General features: G+C 39.7%; 1 protein-coding gene across 1 annotated transcript in view; it reads left to right on the top strand.

Annotated features, from left to right (window-relative positions):
* The window catches only part of LOC125486344 (rab GTPase-activating protein 1), a 49,713-nt gene that overhangs the window by 33,525 nt on the left and 3,951 nt on the right, over window positions 1–12,237 (top strand). Inside the window, exons 9-11 of the mRNA XM_048613368.1 lie at window positions 1,393–1,562; window positions 2,631–2,805; window positions 4,393–4,486. Of these exons, the coding sequence (XP_048469325.1) occupies window positions 1,393–1,562; window positions 2,631–2,805; window positions 4,393–4,486 (439 nt within the window). The remainder of the gene's footprint in view (window positions 1–1,392; window positions 1,563–2,630; window positions 2,806–4,392; window positions 4,487–12,237) is intronic.

The raw sequence follows: 12,237 nt of genomic DNA, 5'->3' as shown, positions 1-12,237 counted from the left end.
ATTTAAATGGACCAAGATACACTGCGACACTCTGGAACTACGCAGGAAAGAGGAAGAGCACCTATTCAAAATTCTCACTGTGAACAGATATCCCTACAACTTCATCCGCAGATGCCTACAAAACAGACACAACAACGGGAGGACACAGTGCGCCCTAACACACTGGCCACACTACCGTACATCAAGAACATATTGGAACTGACAACAAGACTCCTAAGACCACTAGGAATCATGGTGGCCCACAGCCACTCTATGACAAACACTTACAAGGATTAAAGACCCCATTCTCACAACATGCAGAAAGAACGTGGTTTACAAAATACCACAAAACGACTGCCACAAACATTACATCGGACAGACAGGAAGGAAACTAGCCATCAGAATACATGAACATCAATAGCAGCAAAACGGCACGACGAACTCTCCTTAATATCGGTACACTCAGACACTGAAGTCCATCAGTTTAACTGGGACAAGGTAACCATAGTAGCCCAAGAGAAAACACAGACACATATGGGAATTCCTAGAGGCATGGTCCTCCACCCATAATGCAATCAACAAACATAGAATTGGACCCCATATACAAACCCGTACAGATCAAAACCGGAAATGACAGTACTCACTATAACAGACCAGACAGTATAAATCCCAAGCGGAGTAGAAGAACATCGCTTCATTGGAGGCTCCACTGATGATGTCGCCCAGCATGGTGATGAAACATCTGAATGAGAACTAGCCAGCTTGGCAAGCAAGTCAACAACATCATCCGCATCACGCGCTGCAGATTTTTGCCAAAACTTTAAATAGGCTTATAATGGCAACAGATGATCAAAGTTGAGAGGCTGTGTGATTAAAAATTAATACTTGTAATGGAAGTTAGATTTACATGCAGATTGCAGTCTGTTGAGGTGATGTCGCTGTATTAGCGTGAACTGATTTGAGGTTGTAATTTCTTGCGTTACTAGACGTATTTTAATCAGTTTTTATTTTGATCAAATTCTAAGTGTTAATATTTATGCAACAAGACTTATTTTAAGATTGATTCAAAGTATTATACTGATTTATGCTGTTGAAAACACCAAGGCCTTTTTTGCTGCTTCTATCTATCACCTTGCAAACCTCTGCCATCCCCTTCCATTCCACAAAATAAAGATGTAAAACCTGTATTTATGGTGCCATGTACCTGTACAAACCTATTGACTTTTAGATACAGCCTGTATAGAAATCATCCTGAGATATAACATTAGAGAAATAACACAATTTCTTGAACTAAAATAAGTTTGCAGATTAACTTGAAATGCACTATCACTTGGGAACATATCCAGTCAAGTACACCTGGACAAAAATGCAGAATGCTGTGTTACTAAAGAGCATTTGACCTCTTATTTGCAGACAAATCAATTTATATGACGATAGCAGTTGACTTGATCATTATTGAAGTACAAGAGCCGGTCCGCTTTCTTCTGGAGACCAAAGTCAGAGTATGCCCGCCTAGTGAAAGGATGTTTTGGCTCTTCAGTAAACGAAGTTATACAGAAACATTCTATTTGAAGCTGAAACAGGTAACAGAAATTTGGTTAACCCCTGTTATGTTAAGAAAATCTGTATTAATGAACTTACTCGTTCCACATAGCACAAGATAATGTAACTAGGAGTTTATAATAGACTTGCCATTCCCTCCTGACTCCGACCTGTTCTTTCTCAGTTACCCTTTGACCATTTACTACTTCCAGTCAGAATGTTAACTTTTTTCAGGAAATTTACTGTCTTGTTTGAATCCAATAACCAGTTTGCATACTAAATAGCTGGAAAATTTATTGGATCACATTGTCTTTCCTTCCTCCCTGTAAGTAAAATCTGACTTCTACTTCACCTTTTCTTTACAGCAATATGGTTGAAAGATTGAGTGCAACAAAATGGGGGATTGAATCTGTGCTTCAGTATGCTTTGGCTTCACCAGAATTGTTCTGTCTTAAATGCATTTTATAGGAAACCTGAGTTCTATGGTACAAAAGCAGAAGTCGTTGGAAAAGCTCAGCAGGTCTGGCAGTACCTGTGAAGAAACAAATTAGAATTAACGTTTCGGGTCCGGTGACCCACCCTTAGAACCTCAGTTCTGAGCAAGGATCACCAGACCTGATGTTAACTCTTTTTTTTTCTTCACGGATGCTGCCAGACCTGCTGAGCTTTTCCAGCAATTTCTGTTTTTGTTCCTGATTTACAGCATTCACAGTTCTTTCGGTTTTTACTGAGCTCTATGGTCGTACTTAATGTGGCTACCTTCAACTAATTGTTAAAAATATATGTTTGCATTTATACAATGCCTTATGTTAACAGCAAGGGATTTAGAAATCATTCAACAGCATTTTGAGGTTGTCGATTTGTGTTCCCTTTGACGTTGAGACTCTTTCACTATAGTTAAAGGCATTATATAAATGTGAGTTGTGTGCCATGTCGTACCTGGCATCCTTTAAATGAACAATAGGAAGAACTTTGCATTTTTCAGATCCAGAAACGTTGAATATTTTAATGAGATTTGAAAAATATGCACTGTATTGGTGTAAAAGGTTTTGTTTCAGTACGTTGCACGTGCCCCGTAAATTAGAACAACCGCTATAATTAATTTACAGATTGAACGAAAAGAAAGAAAAAGTAACAGTGATACACTGTATGAGGTTGCAAGTTTGGAAAGCGAATCTGAGCGTGAGCGAAGGAAAACCACAGCAAGCCCGACTATGCGCTTACCTCATTATGGTTCGCAGGGGTCCATCATCCCTTCACCTCCTGAGGATGATGAAGAGGAAGGTGAGTTCAATTCTGAATTGAAGTGGCTCTTTTTCTTTTTAAACTAATCGCAGTTTGCAGGATAACGTTCAGTTTTTTGTGAAGTGCTTTCCTGGTTTTAGTTGTGACTGTTTAAAACATTCATTATGCCTACAGTATTATCTTAGGACAACATTTTAGAATCCATTATGAATTAAATTAAGGGACTAATAAGGATTGAAAGAGATGTTTTCTTGTATAGCTTGCATATGCATTTGGTCCAAAATGAATTTGTATCCTCCTCAGTGCTGATTATAGGGCATTTTTGACTGAATCAGATGTACGTTTAAATGGTTGTACATGCATATGTATAAGCTGCTATCCCAAATTTTTTATCACTTCCTGTTTTGTCCAATCACAAAACTGCCGTATTGAGCAAAAGGCAATTTCCTGATTTCATAAAGAATATATTTCTGCTGCTAAACTATTTTTCACAACATAATTGTAATCAAATGCAGTGAAATCATTATGTATAAGATTTAATAACCTAAAAGTCCTGATTTGTTGAAAATGTCAGTCATTCCCAGTGCAAATCAAATAGTCATTCTCAAGATCAGTCAAAGCTCTAAACTGATAACTCTGGATTAGTTTAAATTTGTGCAAGATTGTTATGTGACTGCCCAACAATTGCAGTGGCATTAAGCCTCACTAAACCACAAAATCATGGAGCTCTGGTCGAGCTTGAAAGTATGGCTGAACCTATGAGCAAATTAAGGATTGTGTGTTAGTGTGGAAGCGAGGTCAATGAGTGAAAAACCTTGGTGTGAAGTGAAAAGCAAGCATTGCTAATGAGTTGGTGATTCCACCATCAAGACATTTAAAAGTAGTCAATTCCAGCTGTGCTATTTGGAATCTCTGCTTATCTCAATTTGTGAGCAGATACCCTGGGATTTGATACATGATTTTACTTCACTTGTATTTGGTCTTTTGTTCTGTGTGTTTTTGAGATAGGTTTGAAAATAAATGTTGGATATACCATGCAATAGTAGTAACAGATGGAACATAAAATAAAACTATGAATGGGATGTTTAGTAGCTTATATGCAATGTGGTTATATTTAATATGCTACTGGAAAATGTGAGCAGGAAAGCAAAACTTGATTACAACATCGGCACATAGTGTATGAATGAACGTAGAGCGTACGGAATAGGAATAGACCAGTTAGCCCTTTGAGTTTGCTGTGCCACTCAATTAGATCATAACTGATCATCTACTCTGAACCATTTTCATCCGTTATTCCTGTGTCGTTTGATTTCTCTTTAACATGTAGAAATCCATTGATTTCAGTCTTGAACATATTCGATTACTGATCCTTTTACAACCTTCTGAGGCATAGAATTCCAGAGATTCTGTGCCATGTAGAAATTCCTTCTTTTCTTGCTGTTAAATGGTCACCCCTTTATTCTGAGAGTGTCTCCCTTCATTCAGGATACCCCAGCCAGGGTAAACATCCTTCCTGCATCTAACCTGTTGATTGCTGTAAGATCACTTCTTGACATTATTTTTCTAGACTGTGAAAGGAAGTCATCTTCAGTCAAACCTATTCAGTCTATTGCTCTGTTTCTTCAGATAATGATGAGCCTCTCCTGAGTGGCTCTGGTGATGTCTCCAAAGAATGTGGTGAAAAAATTCTGGAAACATGGGGAGATCTGTTGTCTAAGTGGTGAGTAGCAGAAATAAACTTCCTGTTGTGTGAAAGATTCTGTGAAACAGTATTTTATATTTCTATTACTTTTAAAATTTTGAGTCCTCAACATGGAGAATTCTGTCGTCTTTTCCCTCTGCGCATCTTTTCAAATTAATCTAAATTATTACATCGAAGGTCATTGCAATGCTTACGAATTTACACTCACCATGTGTGCATGATGCCTGTGTGTGCATGTGTATGTACTCACTCATCTTAAAATGAATTTGGCCACCTTTCAGCAATGTATTTAGCCTGTAGTAATTATTTAATTCTGAAGAAGTTATGCCAGAATCAAAATGTTTAACTCTGTTTCTCTCTCCCCAGATGCTGCTAAACCTGCTGGGTTTCTCCAGCATTCTCTAATTATTTAATTCATGGGCAAGGGAACAGATATGCTTGTACTGTAATTGCCATTGCTGTTCAGTTTGGCCGTTTTTTGAAATAGCTCCCATTTTACTTATCATTCATTTCTCATCTAGCTGATAGTAACTGGAAGTATGAAGTCAGGTTCTTTGCGTGCACTGACAGTATCCAGTTCTGTTTTACTCTATTAGTCCCCTCCATTGTCATGATATTATCAGATGGTTGACATCCAAACTAAAGTTGATGTCCTCAGATCTGCAAACTCTGTTCTGTCACTTTCTATTTTATCCCTTCCATCTACACTGTCGTTTTTTAAACCAAACTTTTTCAATCTTGGCATCCTATTTAACTTTGGGCTGAGTTTCCAACCTTATTCTGTCCAATACAAAACTGGCTTAATTGTGTAATGTTATTCATACCTGTTTCTTTCTCTGCACATCTTTTGAAATCTCATCCATGCATATTGTCACCTCCAGAATCTTCCTAGTCTCCCATCTTCCACTTTTCAATAAAACAGACACTTCCAAACTACTCTCCCAATACTCTTAAGTCCTAATCAAATTACTACCCCTGTGTTTGTTGAACTCTGCTAGACTCTGGTCGATCAAAAAATTTTTGAAATTTTCATCCTCTCATTCAAATAGCCTCAGCATGCACCACTGTGTAATTGCTTTCAGTCTGGAAATCCTCCCAAGAGCTTGGTACTCATCCGCCCTGGTTCAATTGAATAATGAAATTTCTTCTGAAGCATTTTAAACAATCTAATGTCTTAACCTATAGACTTTGCTTTTAATGTGTTTGATTCCTATTGAGCTCTGTAGCTGCGACATGCATCGCCACAAAAAACTGGCAATTCAATTATCTTAGTCAATAATACTTTGGTTACGTTTAGGTTTCCCATGGATCTAATCTTGATTCCCTCCCTTTCCTTGGCAATGTACTGCTCTATGGTAGCATCATCCACGTTTATGGATCTAGCTTCTGTGACTGCTGGTGACCATTTTTAACCTCTTTCTTGCCCTTTACTGCTTCTGTACCATAACCAGTTTGTACAAACCACAATTTCCTCCAGCTAAACATTGGAAAGAATGAAACCTAATTCATTACTTGGTTTTTGATCAAACAGGACACTCAACACATCATTCATGTGTGTAGCATTAGCCCATGCAATGCTGCAACTTTGATCTCCTGACTCAATAGCTTTACAGTTTGTAAAGTTCACCCATCCAAATCTCTTGTCTGTAACCTTACTAGACCCTCATTTAGCACATGGTGCGGGTCCTTAATAAGAGATATTGTCTCGCATACCCCCAGTGTTTCGGATTTAAAACTTTTCCTTTTTTAGCTTAAGTAATCAGTGATCTTTTCCTTGAACCCCAAACTTAAAGACATGGCTAAAAGCATTCACAGCAACCTTCCGCTAGAAGTACCAAGTGGAGATCCATCTCGGCCTCCTCAGTGGTCCCCAGCATTACAGCTACCAGTCTTCAGCCCAGAAGATCTGCTCCACATGATATCAAGAAACGGTTGAAGGCGTTGAATCCTGCAAAGTCTATGGATCCTGACAACATTTCTGCTCCAGAACTTTGCTGTTCACCAGGCCAAGTTCTTTGATTAAAGTTTACAACACTGGTATCTATCCAGTAATATGGAAAATTGCCCACGTGTGTCCTGTACAAAAAAAAAGGGACAAATCCAACCCTGCCAATTACTTTCCTCATCAGTTTACTCTTGGTCGTCAATAAAGTGATGGAAGATGCCATCAACAGTGCTATCAAGCAGCATTTGCACAGCAACAGTGTTTAGTAATGCCCAGTTAGGGTTCTGCCAGGACCACTTAGCTCATGACCTCATTACAGCTTGTGTTCAAACATGGACAAAAGAACTGAATTCCAGAAGTGACATCAGTGTGACGACCCTTAACATCAAGGTTGCATTTGACAGTGTAGTATCCAGGAGCCCGAGCAAAATTGAAATGATTGGGTATCAGGCGACAAACTCTCCATGGCTGGAGTCATACCTGGTACATAGGAAGATGACTGTGGTTGTTGAAGGTCAGTCATCTCAGCTGCACAACATCTGTACAGGAGTTCTTCAGGATAGTGTCCCAGGCTCAATTGTCTTCAGCTACTTCTTCAATGTCCTTTATTCCATAATAAGGTCAGAAGTGGGGTTGTTTTCTGATTGTGCAACAATGTTCAGCACAATTCATGACTCCTCAGATACTGAAGCACCCCATGTTCAAAAACAAGAAGTTTTGGACACTATCCAGGCTTGGGCTGACAATTGGCAAATAACATTCGTGCCACACAAATACCAGGGGAATTCCCATTTACAATAAGAGATGATCTAACCATGACCCCTTTACATTCAATGGTGTTACCATCACTGAATTCCCCCATTATCAACCTCCTTAGGATTACCATTGACTAGAAACTCACTGGACTGTCCACATAAACACTGGTCAGAGGCTAGGAATACTGTGGCGAATAAATCACCTACTGACTTCCCAAAATCTGTCCACTATCTGCAAAGCACAAGTCAGGAATGTGACGGAATACTCACCACTTGCCTGGATGGGAGACCACCCAGGGCAAAGCAACCCACTTGATTGGCACTACATCCACAGGCTTGTGTACAATCTACAAGATGCACTACAGAAATTCATCAAAGATCCTTAAACAGCATCTTCCAAACCTACAACCACTTCCATTTAGAGGGACAAGTGCAGTAGATATCTGGGAACATCTTCAAGTTTCCCTCCAAGCCATTCACCATCCTGACTCGGACAAATATTGCCATTCCTTTACTGTCGCTGGGTGAAAATTCTGGAATTCCTTCCCTCAGGACATTGTGGGTCAACCTACAGCACATGGACTGCAGCGGTTCAAGAAGGCAGCTCACCACCACCTTCTCAAGGGCAGCTAAGGATGGGCAATAAATGCTAGCTGGCCAGTGGTGTCTACGTCCCACAAGTTTTTATAAAAACAAACTCTTCTGTTTCTTTAAATTTAGCCTCCTGTACATTCTTAGGCTGCAAGTTAGTGCTAATTCTAAATGATAAATCCAGCACAGCAAGGTTGACAGGAAATGTAAACAAAATTAGTACAGGTATGCTAGCTATGATGTCACAATAACTTCTGTTTAAGTCAAATGGCAGGATTTCTTCTTCAGACAAAGTGAAATTAATTACCAGCCATCAAATAATAACATTAAGAACATAAGTCGATTGAAGTAAAGTTAGCAGAAGAATAGCTAAAAGATTTTCAATAAAGCTATCACTTTGAATAATTACAGACTGATTTTATTGCCCCAAAAAATGACTCCCAAAAACAGTTAATTTTCCAAAACCAATTCATCAAAATCCTTTGTAACTTTAAAAAAAAGTCTTTGCTCAATTTTCTCTGTTTTAGTGGAAGTAGACCTAGATTTGCATTTACCGGATGTAATATTTCTCAAATATTTGCCTAATGCTTTGAAGGATGTTCCTAGTTACTGGCTTTCGGAAAGTTTTTCCATTCAGAATTGAGCTTAAGTTCATAATTTTTTAATGTGAAAGTAATTATATGTAGGTAAGATAATGGCTGCCTTTTGGGTAGTAAAATCATCGTCTGTAATTAATCTTAATTCTGCTATACTTAGTCCACCTTAGCCATTCTGCTGCTAACTTCAATTTCATTAATGTGACAAATGGTGATTCTTGTTTGGAATGTTGGAAGGAAGAAAAGGAGTGAAGAATTATTACATTCTTACATTAAGTCACTAATTATCATGCTGCCAATAAGAAGGCTTTCATTCACATCGTTCTTAAACTGAGTCATTGCAAAGACACAGGTAAACTGTATTGCTGTTTAAAGTTGAGACTTTGTGAGCATATCAGCATCCTTCTATCTATAGAAGATGATTCACATGCAGGAAATCCATTTGGGAAGAAATAGTTTCACGTGCACTTTTGCTGATAGTACTCAATCCCAGAGAGGCAGGTTCTGCTGCATATAAGATGATTGTCATTTGCTGTTTTGGGAGGTTTGATTTTGAAAGCTCTGTCTTTACCTGTGATCATTCCATGAGATGCTGTGAATGCATTGCAAACAACAGAAGAAAAGTTTTTTATTCATTCATGCATTGTGGGAGTCGCTGACTGGGTCAGCATTTATTGCTAGTCCCTGCTTGCATACTGTAATAGAAGAATAGGGCTTCTGTAAAATTTTTAAAAAATGCATCTTATTCATCACTACACATAGAAAATCAAAAAGTGGGGACTGTTGTGATGAGACCACTTCAGTCTTTTCAGTACCTCTTCTCTGTATCCAACTGGTTTTGGCTGTATTTGCCTAGTTGCATTCTCATCTATCTAATTATAGCGAAATAACTGCAGCTTTGCTTACCAATGCAGCACTATTATCTCTGCAATCCAAAGATAGATCCTTGATCTTTTCTTATTTCAGAGCTTCATGCTGCTTCTTGGCTTCTTTGTTCACCAATACAGCTCACCTGCTGCCTATAAACCTTAATTTATTTCAAGACTATTATTCTAGTGCAGTCCTAGCCGGTCTGTGAAATCCTATCGTCAGTAAACTTGAGGTTATTCAAAACTCTGCTCATGATTTGTTTTAAAGCAAAGAACTGTGGATGCTGGAGATCTGAACTATAGTTTAGTTTATTTGTTTGTGCAACTTAGATGTTGTTGACTGGGACAGCCTTCATTGCACATCCTTAATTGTTCTTGAAGTGGTGGTGAGCTACCTCATGCAGACACCACAAAGCTGGGTGGGAAGGGTGAGGTGGATGCAGAGATGTTTCAATATGACTTGGACAAGTTGAGCAAGTGGACAAATGCATGACAGATGAATTATAATGTGGATGTATGTGTGGTTATTTACTTTAGTAGCAAAAACAGGAAGGCAGATTATTATCTTGAATGGTGATATATTGCGAAGACTGGTAGTGCAGCAAGATCTGGGTGTCCTTGTACACTAATCACTGAAGGTAAGCATGCAGATGTGGCAAGCAGCGAAGAAGGCCTTCATAACAATAGGATTTCAGTACAGGAGCAGGGATGTTGCTGTGATTATACAAGCCTTGATGAAACTAGAGCATTGTGTGCACTTTGGTTGTCTCATCTGAGGAAGGATGTTCAGGCTATTGAGGGAGTGCAGTGAAGGTTTACCACGTTGATTCCTGTAATTGAAGGACTGTCATTAGAGAGACTGGATCAGTTAGGACTATATTCACTGGAGTTTAGAAGAATGGGGTGTTATCTCATAGAAAGCTATAAATTCTAACAGGACTAGACAGGGTAAACACAGGAAGGATGTTCCTGATGATGGAAGAGTCCAGACCCAGGGGTCACAGTCTAAGGATGTGATGTAGGCCATTTAGGATTGGGGGTGAATAATTTCTTTACCCAGAGTGGTGATTCAGTGGATTTCCAAATGGAAGTCAAAATGTTCAATGTTTTTGAGAAGGAGTTAGATATAGTTTTGGGGCTAAAGGGATCAAAGGTTATTAGGAGAAAGTCGGAATAGGATACAGAGTTGGATGATTAGCCATGATCACGTTGAATGGTCTGCTCATATTTTCTTTGTCTACCTTCTTGAATTGCTGTACTCCTTGGGTTGTCGTGACACCAACATATTCTCCTGCATGTGAAGAAGAGAGTTCTGGGGTTTTGACCCAGAAACAGTTTTAAAAAAAACGCAATATAATTCCAAGTCAGGACAGTGTGTTACTTAAAACAGAGCTTGCAGGTGGTGGCATTCTCATGCATCTGCTACCCTTGTTCTTCCAGGTGGTAAAGGTCACCGGTTTGGGAGGTGCCATTCAGTGAATCTAAGTGCATTACTTCAATGCATCAGATGGTACACACTGCTACCACTTTCCCATGTTCGGACCAATGTAATGCAGTCAAGGCCTGTACCCAAGCCAAGCAAGTTGTTTCTTGGTGAACTCTGCCTGATAGCTCTGTCAACCAACCCCTTCCATCACTTTGATAATGGAGAGTGGACTATTAGGATTATAATTGGCTAGGTTGGATTTGTTTTGCTTTTCTACGGACATGACCTACCTGGACAATTTTTCACATTGTTAGGTCGATATCAGCGTTATAGTTGTACTGAAACAGCTTGCTAAGTTCCAGAGTACAAATCTTCAGGCTTATTGTCAGAATGTTGTTGAGGCCTAAACATAACTTTTGCAAATGCTTCAGCCTTGTCTTTTGCACTGGTAGGCTGGGCTCACCTGTAGATGAGGATGGGAGTAGTTGTTCAGTCTCTACCAGTTGTTCATTGTTTAATTGTCTATCAACATTCGTATCTGTAACAGGACTGCAGGGTGTAGATCTATTGGCTGTGAGATCGCTTAGCCCTGTCCGTTGCATGCTGCTTTCACTCTCGGGGGGGGTATGTAAGCAGTCCTGTGTCATAGCTTGGTCTGGTTCATATCTCAGTTGTAGGTATGCCTTGTGCTCTTCCTGGATTGCCCTCCTGCACTCTTCATTAAACTAGAGTTGATAGTAATGGTAGAGTGCTGTGTGATTATAGACCGTGGTTGGCTAGATAGGCTGATGATCCACAGGACCTAGTGAATACCCAATTTGAGTTGTGAGATCTATTTGAAGTCTGTTTTATTTGACAGTGGTAGTGCTGTTCAAGACAATGAAGGGTACCATCAGTATGAAGTGGGTACAACTCTACAATGACTATGCGCTGTGATCTCTCCTACTGATAAATGTATTTGCGACAGTTTTGTGAGGGTGAGGTAATTAAATTCCCTCTTGCTTGTTCCTTCACCACCTGTTACAGACCGAGACTAGCAGCCATGTCCTTTAGGACATGGTTAGTAGTGGTGTTACCAAGCCAGTCTTGTTGATGGACATTGAAGTCCCCCACATCAAGTATATTCTGTGCCCTTGCTTCCCTCAGTGCTTCCTCTAAGTGGCATTGAATGTGTAGCATACTGATTAATTAGCTGAGAGTGGGGCAAGAGGTCACCAGATGGTACTCAGCAGTGGGTTTCCTTATCCACGTTTGACCTGATGACATGGTTCTCCATGGAGTCCACAGTCAATGTTGAGGACTCTCACAGCAGCTCCTCCCTGATCGTATACTGTTCTGCCACCTCCTGGACTAATTGGCAGGACAGATCCAGGAATGGGGATGATGCTGGTGGTATCTGGGATATTGTATGGTATGACTGTTTCATGCTGTTCCTTGACTATCTGTGAGACAGCTCTCCCAATTTCAGCATAAACACTAGACATTAGTGAGGAAGACTGCAGTGTCGACAGCGGTGGATTTGCTCTTTTGGTTTCCAGTGCCTAAGTCGTCGTTGGGTGGTCTGTGTGGATTATTATTTTCTTCAGA

The sequence above is a fragment of the Rhincodon typus genome, chromosome 28, assembly GCF_021869965.1.
Source record: "Rhincodon typus isolate 14 chromosome 28, sRhiTyp1.1, whole genome shotgun sequence".
NCBI classification, from domain to species: domain Eukaryota; kingdom Metazoa; phylum Chordata; class Chondrichthyes; order Orectolobiformes; family Rhincodontidae; genus Rhincodon; species Rhincodon typus.
This window is presented reverse-complemented; position numbering and strand designations above follow the sequence as displayed.